This window comes from Propithecus coquereli, unplaced genomic scaffold, assembly GCF_000956105.1.
Source record: "Propithecus coquereli isolate 6110/MARCELLA unplaced genomic scaffold, Pcoq_1.0 Scaffold303, whole genome shotgun sequence".
NCBI lineage: Eukaryota > Metazoa > Chordata > Mammalia > Primates > Indriidae > Propithecus > Propithecus coquereli.
In genome coordinates, this window is record NW_012148653.1 from 463,082 (window position 1) to 481,017 (window position 17,936).

The 17,936-nt window shown below is 41.7% G+C and overlaps 1 protein-coding gene across 1 annotated transcript; it reads right to left on the reverse strand.

The window, feature by feature from the left end:
* Nucleotides 1–438: 438 nt before the first annotated feature.
* GEMIN8 (gem (nuclear organelle) associated protein 8) lies at nt 439–16,722 on the reverse strand. The gene is given in 5 exon segments (XM_012649804.1): nt 439–983; nt 12,353–12,809; nt 13,433–13,479; nt 16,462–16,521; nt 16,524–16,722. Coding segments are annotated over 5 exon segments (1,020 nt in total). The 3' UTR covers nt 439–726.
* Nucleotides 16,723–17,936: the final 1,214 nt, after the last annotated feature.

Genomic DNA, 17,936 nt, shown 5'->3' on the forward strand with positions numbered 1-17,936 from the left:
AAAGCAGTGGTTGGCAAACTAACATCTGTAGACCAAATCTGGCCCGAGGCCTGTTTTTTTTATAAATAAAGTTTTATTAGAACATAGCCACACCCATTTGTTTACTTACCATCTGTGGCTGCTTTCACACTACAAGGGCAGACTGGAGTAGTCACTACACAGGCCATGTGGGCTGCAAAGCCAAAAATCCTCACTGTCTGGCCCTTTACAGCGCAGGCAGTCCGGCCTCTGCATTAGAGAGCAGTAGTATCTGTCTTACCACCCGCTTGGATCATTTTCACTTTGGGGCTGAAGGAATTAGAGTCAGAGAAGACATCTGGCTTATTTAAGGCATTGGGTGGGTTCGGGCAGGTTAAAGATAGAAGAAGATATAAAAAGACAAAACTCTGGGCAGCATCTCTAGGCAAAAGCTTTAATGAATTGAACAGTTACTGACCACATCAAAAAACCAGTATAATAGATACAAAATTATCATTTTATGTCAGGAGAACATTTCTCATGCTGGCAACAGTACACGTCCTGCTGACTTCCAAGTGGCTGGCATATTACATCCACCCTGTGACGGGCCCACTGGGACTTTGGTGAACACGCCTATATCTCAGGATAAAGTTCCTTTTCCCTGACAACCGTACAAGAGGAGAGATGAAGAGAGTGTACCCAAAAGGAAGAGGGTGGGGCTGAGGACCCTGTGCCAACAGAACTTGCAGGGGGCCCTGTGCCCAGGGGTCAGAACTTTAGGGGAATGACCGGCCAGTACTTGGGTTGCTTTCTGTCACAGTGCTTGTCAAAGCTCAGCTGCACCGCAGCCTCCATGGCCTGGATCTTGGCAGCGCTGTCCCCGTACAAGCGCTTCATCTCGGCCTGGCGCCGCTCGCCTGGCCTCTCTGTCGGGGGCTTCACTGACCGCCGGGTGTTGTAGTACAGGTCATGGTCGGCGTTCACGTAGTCATCCAGGCGCTCTTTGTCCAGCTGCTGCTGCCGCCCTGAGGACGAACATGAACATGAATGGAAACACGCACGGGCACGCGTGTGCACACAGGAGGGGAGTGTGGTGAGGACGTGCCGTCTGCAGCCCCCTGAGGTCCCTGACTGTTCCCTCTCCCACTGTGGAATCAGGGAATCCCGCCCTGCGCAGCTGAGATGCTCACTAGATTGTCATGAGTGACAGGCAGATTATCATCTACTTAGTTATGAAGCTCGCTGTTTGCTTTCCAAGGGGTTAACATACACTGATAGAAATGGCAAAAAGTTACAAAGAAACTTGGCACTCCAAACTTCCAAACCTCTGCCTCGAGCCCTGAAAACGCAGGAGAAAAATGAAACCACTCGGGGTTCCTTTTTCCATCTATGTGGCCCGCCCACAATCTGCCTGGCTAGGAACGGCTGATGAGCTTGCTTCGTTTCAAACACTGGACAAGGCCAGCATGGAAATGAAAAGCTTCCCGGAAGGTCCAGTGTTGCAAGCAGCAGTACTTACCACCACAAATGGGGTGGTGAGGAAAATAACAATCACCCCTCTGGAAGAGGTATTGATTTTAGGTAACCTGGGCGAGAACAAGTGCTCGTAGCTACAATGCAAGGACGCTGATCCTTCCACAGCTTCAAAACACAAATCATACCAGGCAACGGAAGGTTAAATGATTCAACACTTGTTGAAGGTAAGAGGGTGAAGAAAGGGTAGTTTTGCAAATGAAATTAAGACCCCCGACTTCTAATCTTCTTGCTGTGTTAGCAAATCTGCAATAGTGGGTTGGCTTTTTCACTATGGGATTTGACTTTCCACTTCACAGGTAAGCCTAGGTTAAACTGCAAGTGATGCAGTTATATACTTTGAATCTTACTAATTAAAATGGATTCTTATAAAGCAAGAAATATTTATTCAATTTATTCTCCCCTCTACGTTTTTTACTATAGCAAGTCCCAATATCGTAATTTTTATTCTTATGAAAACAGCAACATAAAAGTATCAACAAAGCAATGCTGCATAAGGTAAGATTTAGCCAATTTCTGTAGATTTTATAAGTGACTCTGTCAAGAAGAGAGAAATTGATAGAAGAAAGCAATTCTGTAGCTACTGTGGCTACCAAGAGAAATGCTACCAGATAAGGAGCAAAGATGGCTGCAGGGGAATAAAATAATGCTATAAATCATTCTTTCCTGGTTGGGCCTCTCTCCACTAGTACCTGGAAGGGAACACGGTAGTGGGCTAATCAAGTATGAATGGAAAGATATTTATAAGGCTATGCACAGTCACTCTCATAAATCCTGTTCTTTATATATAAATGTCTCAGAATATCTACGGTTTATTTTTACCCAAGGAAGTAATATATGGATGAGCCAAATGACTATCAAACTGAATAAATGCTGCATAACTGCTACCTCATCCAGAGAAAAGGGATGAGACTGCCTGCCTGTGAAATGCAGAACTAACCCCAAACACTGGCCTAACATGCAAATGAATGGGAGGTCAACAAGCATTTGTTTCTATGTTTTGGTCTTTCTGCCACGTTTGAAACACCGGCATATAAGCTGTTCAGTTCTCAGGGGCGTTTAAATTCTCTGCCTGCTAAGCTGAGTTCTGTTGGAGTGGTGTGGGAGTGATCAACTGGGTCCTAATTAGCCAGGGAAAATGGCCATTTCTAGATGTATCCCTGACTTCCACGCTACCTTCTAGGGAGAGAAAAAACATCAAATGGTGGGTCAGAGAAAAGTATTTGACTATTGCCACGACAGCTTCTTACTGCCACAAGATGCCTGTGTGCTCCTGGCGCCGAGGCTGGGGTGGAAGCCCCTCTGGGAACTAGCTTCTCCCTGGGAGTGTCTCTCTTCTCCTGCCTGTGTCCTGGGATGATTCAACTCAACTTTGAAGGAAAGCTTAGCTTGGTGCTTTCAGGAGGCAGAGGAAAGGTGACCCAGGACACTGGGTTTTGGGGTGGGCAGTACAGACTGGTAAGATATGTTCAGTCACCAAGAGTTGGCAGAGGAATTTCACGCTCACCTCTTCGCAAAATCGCACGCACAGCACTTCCTAAGAAGCCTGACCAGGAGGGGAGCCGATGGCCCTGACGTGGCTTTCCAGGACAGCGGGAATTGGACTGAAGGATCCCTTCAAGGACTATTCTTTGAAGGCCTGGCTTTCCCGAATTAGCACAACAGATTCCTCTTCCACCCACGAGCAGCCTTGGGCACGTCCCCAATCCTCCAGCTCCCTTCTGCGTCTCTTCTGCCTGGGGGAGACGATCCCGCGCCGCAGGGCTGCTGGGGGCTCACAGCCTCTGCATTCGCAGGGCAGAGCGCGTAGCCAGACACACCTGGGCCACTGTCCTGTCACTTTCAAATTCATCCCAAGACTATAATCAGTTTCGCAACAGATATAGTGACACAACAGATGTTCAACTTCCCGTCTAAATCTGAGTCTCTGAGTTTAGAAGTTTTAACAGACTGGGATCTTGGCTATCTTAATAAGTGTTGTTCTCTGTCATTAAGATATGTGAATTTAACCTTTGTATTTTTGCATCTTTTTCTCTTCCCTATAATTTAAAATGTTTAGAATCATATTTCTTTTTGCTACCCTTCTGACAAAAACTACCTTGCAGATATTAAATAGATATAACAATGATATGTAGAGACGTTTTCTCTTACTGACATCTGTGAATGAAACACCATGTCAACACGAAGCAACCTCAGTAGACAATGAGACTGTGCAATTTTCCAAGTCTGCACTCAGCACGTGCTCGTGGGTCACTATCACAGAATTTTCGTTCTTAATAAAGCTCGTACAGTGGAAGACTAAAAGAATAAAAGACATAGTCCTCTGCCTAAATTCTCCATTTGTATCTCATTTCCATTCAGGCTTCCTCATGAAAATTTAAGGCCCAACCCTTGTCCCCTCCTTGCCTCTTAAGATTTGGAGGTTTCATGGTTTCCTGCATAGTTGACAGTCGCCCTAAAACACTGACCTAAAGGGCGAGACGCCTGTCATCTCTACTGACAGACTTGCTGTTGCCTGTGAGCTGCCCTGCGGGGGTCATTTATGGGGAAAGGGCACTGTCACCTTTACTTACTTCTTTACCCCTATCCCCAGGAGGAAGACGCAGGGCCTGACACAAAGCAGGTGTTCAGGAAATGATTGTTGAATGAATGTTCGGGCAAAGGCCATACATTATGGGAGGAAAAGAGGAAACAACTCTTTTCCTTCCAGATGCTGTTAAAGAAAAATGATGATAACCCAAGGATAGAGAAACAGATGCTCAAATCTCAAAAGGTGCTGGGTTCCTCGTGGGTTCCTCAGAGCCCCCCAGGCAGAAGGGCTGGGGGGAAGGGGAGGACCAATGAGTGGGGGTCGAACCCTGTTCCCTTATATTCAAGTCGCTTTGCCTCCACTACTCACGCAATTAAAATAAAAAAAAGAGTTCTAAGGCCACACTACAAATTTAAAAACCAGTCAGCTTAAAACCAAATACCCTCAGACCAGCTGTGCATTCATTGATGGTTGCAGCTAGTATCCGAAAGCACTTTAGCGTGTACTGACTTAGGGTACCAGGGAATCCTTTGAATTGAATACCTGAGTTTGAAGGCGTCTATTTACTCTGCTTCCTATTTTTCACTTCCTTTCTGCCTCCCAGTGAAAGAAAGGATTCTTAATCACTGGCAGTTTTTCCTCCTGTCAAAGCAAGGTGAGGGCTCAGCCAACCAGACAGAGAATCATCTGATGGAAGGGAGCAGAGAAGCATGAACATCACACTTCAGACACAATTGAACAGTTGCCTTGTCATGGACACTTTGGCCATTTTTATTGAAAAAAAGCTGTAGGACTCAATGTTACCAAGCACTTGGTTCTTGTAGGGTATTTGGCCAAGGCAATTTGTTTTCATACACATCTAATTCTCTTTTAAGATTCATCCCAGCTTTAAGACAGGGTTGTAGTAGATTGAATAGTGCCCCCTCAAAATTTGTTTTCACTTTGTGACGTTATTTGGAAATAGGGTTTTTGTAGATGTAATTAAAGAGAGAATCAAGAAGAGATCATAGTAGATTAGGGTGGGCCCTAAATCCAATGAGAGTCATCACAGAAAAGGACACACAGAGACTCAGGGGAAAGCCAGGTAAATACGGAGGCAGAGATTGGAACAATGCTGCCACAAGCCAAGAACACCAGGAGACACCAGCAGATGGAAGAGGCAAGGCCCTAGAGCCTGTGGAGGAAATGTAGCCCTGCTGACACCTTGATTTTGAACTCCTAGCCTTTGGAACTCTGAGAGAATAAATGTCTGTAGTTTTAATCCACCAGGTTTGTGGTAATTTGTTACAGCAATGCTAGGAAACTAAGATAAGGGTTAATACGTATATAGGGTTAAAACAAGAAAAATAGTATATATTATTATGGAAAAACTTTACTGGATTCCATCTGGGTTTTGGATACATAATCTTGATATTTTTCACTTCAATCAATAGATCTACGTGATGTTACCAATGTAAGGAGTTCCTTATAGCACATAAAAGAAAAAAAAATCATGGGAAGTTACTGGGACTTTACAGAATCTTAAATAGGAGGAAAAAATCTATTCAATATTACTCCACAGATAATAACCCAAAGGCAGAACATTTTGAAGGACGAAGCACTAAGATAGTGAGTGTCTTCCTTCATTTTTCTAAGACTAGCATGTCCTTCTGATTATATTCTCTGCTATACTGCCAAAATTAACGATTGTAGCATAACTGAGGGAAAGTACAGACTTGATTTGTCTCATGAACGCCTCATTTCTGGCCTGTTAGCAACCACCTAGAACACAGGTACTTGCCAGCAGAACCAGAGCCATTTCTGATTGGTCTTCCCTCCTCATCCTGTGTCCCTTGCTCCAAGACAAATGCAATCCCAAAGTTAGCGGACAATCACCATTTTCACTTTTATGACAAAAGTGCGTTTACATCCCTCCCTGACATTTTTCTATGGCCATCATTTAATGCATATCATCTCACTGACTGGTTTTGTGCACTTCTGAACATCTGCACTAGACGAAACAAACACACATGGCGAGATTGTGCTCAGTGTGATTTCATACTTCAACCTCATTCACTAAACCAAAACAGCTCACTAAATACTGGGCCGTAAGCCCTGCCATATAACCTAGGTTTTCCATAGAGAGTATACTGAGGGAGAACCAGATGGGTTTCTAGCAGACTGACTGAAGGCTCACTATGAACACTGGAGTCTAAACCTTCCTACTAGGGTGGACATGACATAATGGAGCCAGATGTCTCTCATCAAAGGTATACAAATGATATCTGGGCCCCTTGGTAAGAACAGCGCTTTGAGTGCATAGGTGGGGAGTGAGTGGAGTTTCCCCTTTCTTTCTCATTCTAAGTCAACCTATCCCTCGAAGCCCAGTGCACACTCCACTCCTCCACAGCTGCCCTGCGCTGCTCCTCCTCTGACTGCCTAGGTCACTGGTTCTACCCCTTACGTGCATAGGTAATCATGGAGCACACCAAGGATATATGGAAGCTCTTCTTCTATGTATCATTCTAAATTTGATTTCATCTCCTCTTCCCAGTGGGGTTTAAGCTTTTTGGGAATATATCCCTGTTTTGACCCAATATCTACCCACAAAACACAGATGAAAAATATCTGATTGGCTCAACCCTGAGACAACAGTGGCAGTATTTGTGTCACAGGGCCTTATTCTCTATGAGGTATGATAAATTGCACTCATTTTCCCTCTAAGTATTTGGAATATAACTTGGCAGTCTTAATGAATGGCCATTTATGATTTTAAAATGATAATTTTCTTAATCTAATAATAAACATTTCTCCTAAGAAATAACTGAAAACACAGCTGACCTTTAAAATTTCATAACTGTCTACTTTTTCATAAGTAATGTTACCACGGAAGTTGTAAGTAACGGAAATATCTTGTTAGGAAATGATGACATATAATATAATCAAAAGCATGCTTGCTCCCACTGCACAAAAGGAGTTCTTATCCTACTTAAATTTTTGTTTTTATCTTTGAAATATGTTAAATTAGACACTACATGGAATATGAGTAGCCATCATAAACAAGAACATGCTGTCCAATCTGAAGGAGTTTATCCCAAGAAAATATTAAACATGACTCAGATGATGATGAATTGTGTAACCTGTATGTTCCTGTGGAAGTGAATAATACCGAAAAGTTAAATCTTTCAAATTTAGCTGTATTTTCCCTTGCTAATAATATTTTATAAAATCCTGTGTTTTCCAAATGGTTCATGTTCAAAGTTAAATTTGCCTTTATTAAACAAATAGCTTCTAGTGGTTTTAAGAGCAAAATAAAAAATTTTAACCAAGTATTCACACTACCAGGTCCCTTATCTCTTTTTTAAAGCTTTTCCCAACTGTGTATGTAACTAACCCTCCACAAAAATTCCTAGTGAAGGTAATGGATTGGAAAGCACTGTGGGCATTCAGATTATTTACATATGAACTCCGTCATTCATTGCTGCTTGAAGGAACACATGTTCATCCTGTACCCACCAAAAGTGCTGGTGAAATAAATATTGCCAGTGACCTGCTGCCCACCATTTTCTATTGGTACAGGATCAGGCGATGGCAGCATCTTCTAATAAAGACCAAGTCTTAATAGATGAGAGTCTGACTCTAATCGAATCCTAGCCTGTTCTCGCCCTCACCAGACAATTCTCACATCTCGCAAGGACCTGCTAATGCATTCAGGGAAGGCAAGCATCGCAGAGACTCTAGGACAAGTAGTTTTGAACCATGCTGTAACTACACATTTTAAAAGCACAAAGAATCAGAAGCTTGTTGTGTTTAGTGCTATTATTAGGAATATGGAAGTGGGTTCATTTTCCCAGTCCACGTATTTTACTACATTTATCATGTAAGAATGTTGTTGAAACAGAACTACAAACTGTGTCAATGACTAAATTTGATGGACACCAAAACTTTAATTCCCTCATGTTTTTAATGTTCTAAATCAGTTTAAAAGTTTGAAAAGTGCTGCCTAGAACAGAAATATGTGACCTCTTTGAAATCAAAGAACATCTGTATTAAAAAATACAGAATCTCAAGCAAGCACTAATGAAGGCAAATAGTATGAGAGTAAAAACAATTGATGGTTAATAATCCATGCTGAAGGATGGGTTACTAGCAACTAACCATAATAACAAATATTTATTGGGCACTGACTTGGTGCCAAGTACCATTCTATGACCTTTCTCCCATTATCTCATTTAATATCCATAATTACCATCCATTAATTAGAACCCCCATTTCACAGGTGGGGAGACTGCGGCACAGAATGGTTAAGGTAGGGGGCCCACAAGAGGATGAGAACCTTCAGTTCGTGAGTGGTGGAGCGAGGCTGGAACCCTGTGATTTGAGCAGTTCCTCCACAGCTGCCTCTGTATAATAATAATGTCGATATTTGGGACTGAGGTTAAAAATGGAGGTTGCAAGTATTTTCGTAAAATTCCCTTTTGTGATGGTTTGCTACCCAGATCATGGTAAAACAAATATTTAACACATTTTCTTCGCAGAGATGACAAGACCTGTGCGGTTTACTTTATGTCCCAGTCACGGACTGCTTTTGGGAACAAAGAAAATTCCCTCAGGGTGATTGTTTAAGTTTCCTAGGGCTGCTACGACACAGTACCATACACTGGGTGGCTTAGAACAACAGAAATTTACTGTCTCACAGTTCTGGAGGTCGAATGTCCCACAGAATCAGCACAAGGGTAGCACTTTAGGGGATAAGATTTGCCAACCTCTGATTTAAGGCTGATAATTAATACTGAAAGACTTCATTTATTCATTCAAAGTCAGGCATGACTTAGCAGGTACTTTCCATGATCTTGTTTACCTACCTAGAATTCCACCTGACAATGGCAAGAGGAAGGAACAGGGATGGTTGTTAGCCATATCCGTAATGGAGCTGCTGACATTTTTTTCTTTGGTGGCAAGGACACATTTCATTATTCTATTTTCATTTCATTCATATCCCTTTTCTTTTCAGTGACTCGGGATTATTTTAAATCAGCAGATAATTCAAAATGGTCTCTTAGATGACTGGGGTTTGCTGCCACTCTTAATTACAACTTCCATCATAAAAGTATCAATCTCTAGTGGGAAAAACATGTCACTCTACCTTCTGGTAAGGATGACAGGAATAAACCTTATCTCCATCAAATTTTCTTTTTCAAAAGCTGTAACAAACAGCATTCCAACCAAATGTGGACATGCTCCAAAGCTTACTCTCCCTCATTTGTTATATGAGGCCTGTCCTGAAAGTATCCAGCCATGTAATATGAAAGATAAGAAACACTTATTGAAGAAGATCCAAAATACAAGAAATATTGTACATAGGACAATGATACCTCAGTCCCCTTCAAAGTAGGCACCTGGGGACCTTACACAGTTCTCCTAGTTGTCTCTTTCACTGTTCAAAACAGTCTGCAAAATCCTGTGTTGGAATCTCCATCAGCTGCCTCATACTATTTTCCTGAATCTTATCGATGGTCTGAAATCTCTTCCCTTTCAAAGGTGATTTTAGTTTTGGGAAAAGCCAGAAGTTGCAGGCCACCATATCTGGGCTGTAGGGGGGGCCGAGTCACCTGGCCGATTTGGTGTTTCACCAAAAAACTCTGCACAAGACATGATGCATGGGCAGGTGTGTTGTCACGATGAAGCTGCCAATCACCAGTTGCCCATAGCTGTGGCCGTTTTTGTCACATTGCCTTTCTCAACCTATGAAGAACACTGAGGTAGTACCCCTTTTTGTTTGGCCTGGAAGAGCATACTCGTGATGGACAACACCTTCCCAATCAAAAAACACAGTTAACATGGTCTTGATCTTGCTGCGACTTTGCTGTGCCTTCTTTGGGCGTGGAGAACCAGGCCACTTCTATTGGGATGTCTGGGCCTTCATTTCTGGATCATAGCTGTAGAGCCACGATTCAACTCTGGTTATGAGGAAACTTCTTGAGGAAATCTGGTTCATTGGTAGCGGTCTGAAGCAAGTCGTTAGCAAATGCAGCACGATGTTCCTTCTGCTCTGGTAGCAGAAGCCCGGAAGGCATTTTGCCACAACACATTTCATGCCAAGATCCTGCATCAAAATCTCGGACACAGCAGTTTTTGGAATCCCCAGATCAGCTTCTAGTTCTTGCACTGTCAGTCACTGGTCTTTGTTGATTGCAGCCTGTACACTTCAACATTCTCAGGTATTCCACTTATTGCAGGCCTTCCAGAATGTGGATCACTTTTGACAGATTCTCGACCATCTTTGAAGCATTTGTACCACACTTTTATTTGTGCTGCCCTCATTGCATCGCCCCCAAAAGCCTTCTGAATCATCCGAATAGTTTCCGCAGAGGAATGTTCAAGCTTAACGCAAAATTTGATGCAGATTCGTTGCTCTACTCGTTCAGTCATTTTGAATGCAATGGCAACACAGTACACATGCTCACTGAACGGCGTCTAGCACCCCACTGACTAGTACAGAGAAGCCATCACTGTTCACACAAGCGCATCCCAGTCCACTCTCCTTCACTGCCAGGTCACATCGATGTTGCGCAAAGTGTTCTCATTATATTAACAGTGGCTGGATACTTTCTGTACAGACCTCATATACTTTTAAATTAGACTAATAGTTGTTTCCTTTGTATATTGTGAAAAACAGTAAAAGTTATTTCTGGAGATCAAGGAAAGGTATTCTATGTGTACTAGAAAGTACTGTTTTAAAAAATACTTGTTTGGATATACTTTCTAATATGCATCAAAGAAGTCAACAGTTTAATCAAAAGAAGGGAAGTCAAAAAACCTGAATGAATAGTTTAGTGAAGAATCACAGGCAAAGATGATACAGGACATGACACTATAAGTCCATTGCTCAGTTCCTGGTATCCAGTGGAGATCAATAAATGCTACCCCATCATTAGGACAATACAGACAACTTAAGATGGAAAGGCAACTCCCATTCTCAGGCTTCTATGTTTCCTTGCTATTAGAAAATTCTAGGTGAAATGTCATAGAATTAGAGTTCACTAAAAAAAAATATTGAGACTGAATACTGGCTACAGAGAGAGAGAAAAGCATTTGTATATCTGTCAGAAGTACTTAACATAGAAATGGTCTGGTGAATTTTAATAGTAAGGAGAGCAAAAAAAGCAGTTTTTTGTAGCAAGGTGGTAAGAAATTTATAAAAGAAAATTCCTGCTTTCTGACTGAAGATGTGAGACCTTTAGCATGATTCTCTAACCCCAGGGACAGAGTCTTGATGCAGAATCAAACAGGAAAGTTGTAAGTGCTGAGCATTTCACTGCTTGGTTTAGGTTCACACTGATCTCTACTCTGAAGGGAGCTATTTAAGATTCTGGAGCTCTGTAGCACCAGGAACATCTCCAAGCCACATCCCAGATAAATGGCAAGAGTATTTTAGGAATCTAGCAGTCTCAGGGACAAGTCCTGGTATAGAGCGAGAAGCATAGAAGTGCAGTCAGGCAGAATTGGTTTCAATCCTGAATTACTAGCTGTGGACCATGGAACCAGTCAATTAACCTTCTTAAAGTTCACTTTCCTTGCTTGTAAAACAGGTTTAATACCTTGAGGGACTGTTGTGTAGATTAGGGAACATACACACACACACACACACACGTGCTCCACGTGATAGAATGTCTAACATTCGATAAATAGTAGAAATACTATTAGGATAAGCTTTGTTCTGGAACTAAAAATATGTCCTATACTAAAACAACTCTGGAAAATAATTGCTATGGTTTGTTTCACGTTGAAACTTGATCCCCAATGCTGAAGGTGGGGCCTGGTGGGAGGTGTTTGGATCAAGGTGGGGCAGATCCCTCACTAATGGTTTGGTGCCATTCTCATGGCAATGAGTGAGTTCTCTCTTTATTAGTTTCCCTGAAAGCTGCTTGTTAAGGAGCCTGGCACCTCCCTCCTCTCTCTTGCTCCATCTCTAGCCATGTGATCTCTGCACATGCAGGTTCCCCTTAGTCTTCTGCCATGAGTGGAAGGAGGCTGAAGCCCTCACCAGAAGCAGATGCTGGTGCCAGGCTTCTTGTACAGCCTGTAGAACCATGAGCCAAATAAACCTCTTTTCTTTATAAATTATCCAACCTCAGGTATTCCTTTATAGCAACATGAATGCACTAATACATTACTATAATTGAGGTGCAACATCACCATAGATTTTCCAGGCTTAAGACTAGATCTGGAATATTACCTGGACCCAAATGAAGAGTTATAAAATAACTTTGTATAACAGGGAAGAAAAAAAAACCGCAAAAGTCAGGGCAAAGAAAGAGGAAGCATGAATAGACAGAGGCCTGAACTTACGTCGCTCTTCTCTGTGCCTCTCAGTCTCTGCAAAGTACTGGCGGAGCTCCTCGGTGATTTCCATATTGCTCAGGTCGCATTCTACCTCCCCATCTGACTCGGTCTCTGTCTCCTCGTCTTCGGACGAAGTTTGGTCTTCTCTTGAGGATGCCTGGATCCTACTGCTGTCTTGTGGCTGCTGCCCAGACCTTCCGAAATATGAAGAACTGTAGTGGGAGTCCTGCCAGGCCACATGATGGTCACAGAAGGACTGAGGATATCCAGCCTCATTATTGTAAGAGCTTTGGGGAAGAACTGCAGGAGGGAGATACCATGAAACATGGAAATAGGATTCTATGGCCTTCCTGTAGGCGTTCTGGTGGCTTCGCATCCAAGCCATTGCTTGATGATAATGTTGCCAGTATCTTGCATACACTGGGTGGGAATACCAAGACTCAATAGCTTTTGATGTTGATGCCTACAAAATGAAAGGAGGTGGAGGGTAGACACGAAACAGTTCATCCCAAGAGAAATCTTCAAATGTTTGGTCAACTAGCCAACAGGAAATTACTGAGTATCTGTGGAACACCTACTCTACATGAGGATGCCACTGGGCCAAAAGAAGGTGTAAGATACATCTGTGTCCACAATGGGCACTAAGTCTATGTATACTTGCTCTCTGCAGGACAATCAGTTTAAGGCAGTGGAGAATTACAATGTGGGTACAGAGGCTAATGATCGCTCTTAGAGAAGATACAGGGAGAGAGAAAGACCCGAAGCTCATCATCTCGTCCCTCTCTACCCACTGTAATTAAACTGGTTCCAAGTGAGAAATAGCCTGCTAAGAACCATGCAGACTGATGAGCACCACAGACTTTGGTTCCTCCCCTTCTGCCCCCTAAACTAACCTGTTGGCCTGGAACACCTCTCAATGCCTGGGACAAGGGATGTCTAGCAACACACTCAATGGTGCTTTTAGCTTTAGTTTTCTGATTTATTTCTTCAGTCTCCTCCCTCATAGAATGAGAACATCACGATTTTAAAGACTAAAGTTTATCTTTTTTCCTTAGGAGTTTAAAAAAACAAAACAAAACAACTTACCTCCGCTGCCATCTCTGATTGTGGAAGTCCAAATGGGCACTGACACTAGGAAAGAACCACCACAGTATGAACATCTGATCAGTACAGCTATGTGGTATTTGTGCCTATTTTGTGGTTTGTGAAGCAGCTCCTGGGAGGTTGCCTCTTCCCAGTACCATGCCTGATCTTCATGCAACATATCTACAAGACCCTGGCACCTGGGTCATGACCTTGCAGTGTGAAAAGAAGGGATCCCCTTAGGTATGATCAAGTGGGTCAAAGGACCCTGCATGGTTTTGCATTCAATTACTTGTTTCCCTATTGAAAGTGAAGTCTATGAAAATGACCATATATCTGGTATGTATACACAAAATAATACATAGAACATGAACTGAAAATGTACAACTATTACTTTATTTACTAATCCTTAACCCATGCCAATGCCTATTCAAATTAAACCTAGATTTTCCTGAGAACTGAATAGAATATATCTTTCTAACTGACCAGAAACCTCTGTTGGGTCTTGCCTTAGGTTTGGAACTTGGAGAAACCTCTTTAAATAAGACATCACTTCAGCCTCAGTTGTGCACTGGCCTTTAAGTCCCCCTAATGGGCCTTGTTTTGGTTTTGATTGCAATACGCATCTCTCGGCCAGTGTGTGACACCACACTCTCCATATCTAACCACCCTGCCTCTTTGCAGGAGGAGAAATTGTTCTGTGAAGACTTTCCACAAAGATACCACATAGATTGCCTTTGCCAAATAGCATTGCTCTACTGAGATTTACTCAAATGAAATTATGGTAGAAATCAGTACATACTTGAATGCTAAACTGTAAGGTGCAGCCTTTAAGTGGCTAGTTCACTAGAACCAGGTTTCATATTTCTATCACTGAAATATGAATAGCTTTCTGAAAGCCTGCAGCACTTAATGACATTAAAGTGAACTCCATGTGTCGTAATCAAATTTGTTTTGTAGATTAACAAGCAGCAAATAAATCAAATTAGGAAAGTCTAGGAAACATCTGTGTCTTCTAGAAATTAAGAGTTTTGAATCCAGACTGCTCTCTATGCCTCATAAGGCATACTTAGAACCAGGTCAATGTAAATATCAATTATCCCAAATTGGGAAGTCTGATAGCCTCAAATATGTAATAAAAACCATTGTGACTGAATACTACTGTAGACTAAATCCTGTTTTCACTTATAATTGGGAAAATCCAGCCTAGCATTAAACGTTGCAGCACCAATATTCTGAAAATCCATGAGGTGGCTAAGAGATGCTCCATTTTGCAGAGCTAGAAGTGTAGGCATGCATGATAAAGTAGACTGCCATTTAAGAGGTTCAAAGATAATCCATGATGTCCTCCAGGCTGCTCAAATGTCAATGGCTGAGATTAAAAAGAGGGAGGGGTGTTAATTTGAGAAGAGGTTGCTTATGACTTTGATCCAACAAATAATTTGGTAGAAGAGCTGCCATGTTCCATTTTCTGAGATCACCCAGGCACACCCTGGACACGTTTACAAGAAAGAAGCCAGGAGAACCAGCTGAGATGACTGAAAAAAGCCAGTTCCAGCTTCTGAACCACGGTCAGTTCAGATTCAGCCCAGTGTGCCCACTATCTATAAAATACATTAACTAATCAGCTAAGGTGCTAGACCTTTTTTAAGACTCAGGCCATTAAGGAAAGATGAATTTAAGTTACTGATGGCATGCAGGCAACTTTGTAAGCAATTCTGTTTTGTTTTAATTATGCTTTCCTCACAGTTTTGGCCACTGCGATACTTAAAATCAAATTTGTTGCCCTGCTCCAGCAAGTTTAGAGTCCTGGGGCTGTAGGTAGAAAACGCTTATTTCACCCTTGGCTTTCTTATTTTCTCTCCCCAAATCCCAAAACCTATTTGTAATATCCTTTTACATTTTAAGTATTTTTAAAATTCCTAAAATCCTATAGATATTCAAATTAATCAATCTAAACAACTTATTTGAATAATTATAAATTAATCTCTCAAAAATCAAATAAGATAAGCTATAGAAAAACATGTCTAAAGGAATAGGAACTTGCATAGAGCTTTATAATCATTTTTAGTTTGGCATTTTCAGTATTACTCGTTATTTTATGCCAGCAATTTTTTTCAGTGAAGGGTCAGATAGGAAATATTTTAGGCTTGTGGGTCATATACAGTCTTTGTCACAAAGTCTTCATATGTTTTTTTTCTTAAAAAAACAAAAAACCCCAAAACACACCAGACAACCCTTTAAAAATGTAAAAACAATTCTTAGCTCCCTGTAAGTACAAAAAACAAGCTGTGGGCTGATTTTTTCCCCCATCCCTGTTTTGTGTTAACACATGTTGAGGGTGCATAGACTCTGCCCTCAATACATTGAGCGCCCTAATTATTCCTCACTTCCCACTTGGAAATTACTGGAGGAACTTCTCATTTCTCACGTTTCATAAATTATTATGCCTGGAGCAAGACTGGTGGAAGCAAGAAAACTGCTGTTACGACCAACAGTAATCTTAGTGACCGGTTCCTAATATTTGGGGAAAAAATTAGTCTCCATGACTGAATAAGGAAATTGGACAATTTCTTAAAGATCTACATAGACATTTAAAGACTTAATTAAAGTCATAAACAAACAAACAAACACCAACAAAACTTCTGCAAAACGGTATCAATCAACAGGGCTTAGAAGGCACATGCAGTGCCAAGATTTCTGAAAGCAGGACAGAGTTCTGAGTATCTATTCCCTGGAAGGAATACATATTTTTCCCTGCTACGCAGTTAATCAGTTCCTATCAGCTGCCGACGGAAGAAGAGATCCTCCTCTAAAATGGATCCTGTTAACTTTTTAAAGCTGGTTACTTTCTCTACACAGAGAGCTTAAGGGTCTGCCTGGGTTTCTGAAAAGCCAACATTAAAATAAATCTGGATATTCTAGCAACACTTTCAGAGACTACCACCTCTCAAAGAAAAGAAGGCTTATGGTTGCAGCAGATTTAAATGCCCTTTCAATGGTCTTTAATTTTATCTTTAATTTCCCACCTCCCATGGGAGTGTCTCCTGCTCTTTTAAGGCACAAGCCATCGTGCACTGAAGAGCAACTCCTAATGGGCTGGCGGAGCTGAAAGAAAAGAGATTGGCAATGTCAGGGGAGGCCGGGATCAGCAGCTCTACACATGCGGCAGCCCTCCCCAGTGAGCACAATGGCATAACGGTCACCACCCAGCTGAGCCTAGGCGAGTACAGAGCCCATTCATTGTCTGTCCTTAACCGCCAAAGGAAGGAAAAAAACAGGGCTGAGGTCATTCGCTAAACACTGATGAGGCCTAGAGGCAAGACAGAGACTTCGAGTCTTGAACAATATATTTTCCCATATAGCCTCCCTTACAAAATTGTATTTACTCTTCAGTGCAAGGTATAAAAATATACCTTGAAAGATATATTTTTAATGTATATATATATATAAAGAACAGATAAAAACTTTGTAGTTTGCAATGGATAAAATGTGACTGTTTCTACCAAGTTACCAAAAAAATCCCAGAAATAAGTAATGTGGCTTTGAGTGGTAGCAACATCATACATATTCTTTTTACTGCACATTTATATTCTTATAAATATAGGATCTAGGATATGTCATAGCAACCAGGTAAATAAAAACATAAATTCCCCTAAAAACTACAATGCAGGCTCTGTAATTAGATTTTCCTATCTTCCTTTCCCACTAGGATTCTAAAAATTAAATACATGAAAACTTATCTGCTTTCATTTTTGCATAGAAATATATGAAAGGTCAATCATTAAATAAGTTACTCTGGCCAAAGCCCTGAAAGTGGAATCTTTCCTATAAGGCTCTCCCTGATTTGGTTCTCTGAGCCAACCAGATAATTTGGGGGATCTAAGTAGGCCTTCAGTACATACTGTTTCAAAGTATAGGAAAGGGGGTTAGCAAAATGAATGAAGGTGTGGTGAGAAATCTGAATTACAAAAATTGAGTCATATGTGGTTCTAAGGAATCTTTCTCTGTACATGCAGTAATAACCCTATCAGAGAAGATGTCTTCCAATAATACACACATCAGTAAGAACTTCCTCAACTAAGATAAATAATAAAATGTTTTTTTTTTTCCAGCACATTGCTTCCTGCCCCTCTTCCTTGCTGGTTGCTGAGGCTGGCAAGCTCATCTAGCTTGATGTCCTCATGGGCTCCCTCCTGTGGCTTTGCATGGCCCCCGCTTAGTGACTGGGACATCAAAGGTGGCTCAAGTCCCAATGGCCTTCTTCCACTCGCTGGAGTTCAAGCTCCCTCCTTCGGCCAGACAAAGGCCTGCTACAAGTTGCATAAGCCACTGTGTTCAGAAAGCCTGCACCTCCACATCTAAAACAGCCACAGTTAAGATGGATGGGCGAGGGAGCCAAAAAATTGAGTTTTATTTCCTTTTTATTCCCTCAACTCCAAACCCCGATTTACTCTCTTCTATTGTCACAAAGAAGGCATAGCATGCAGGAGGAGTAAGACTGAAA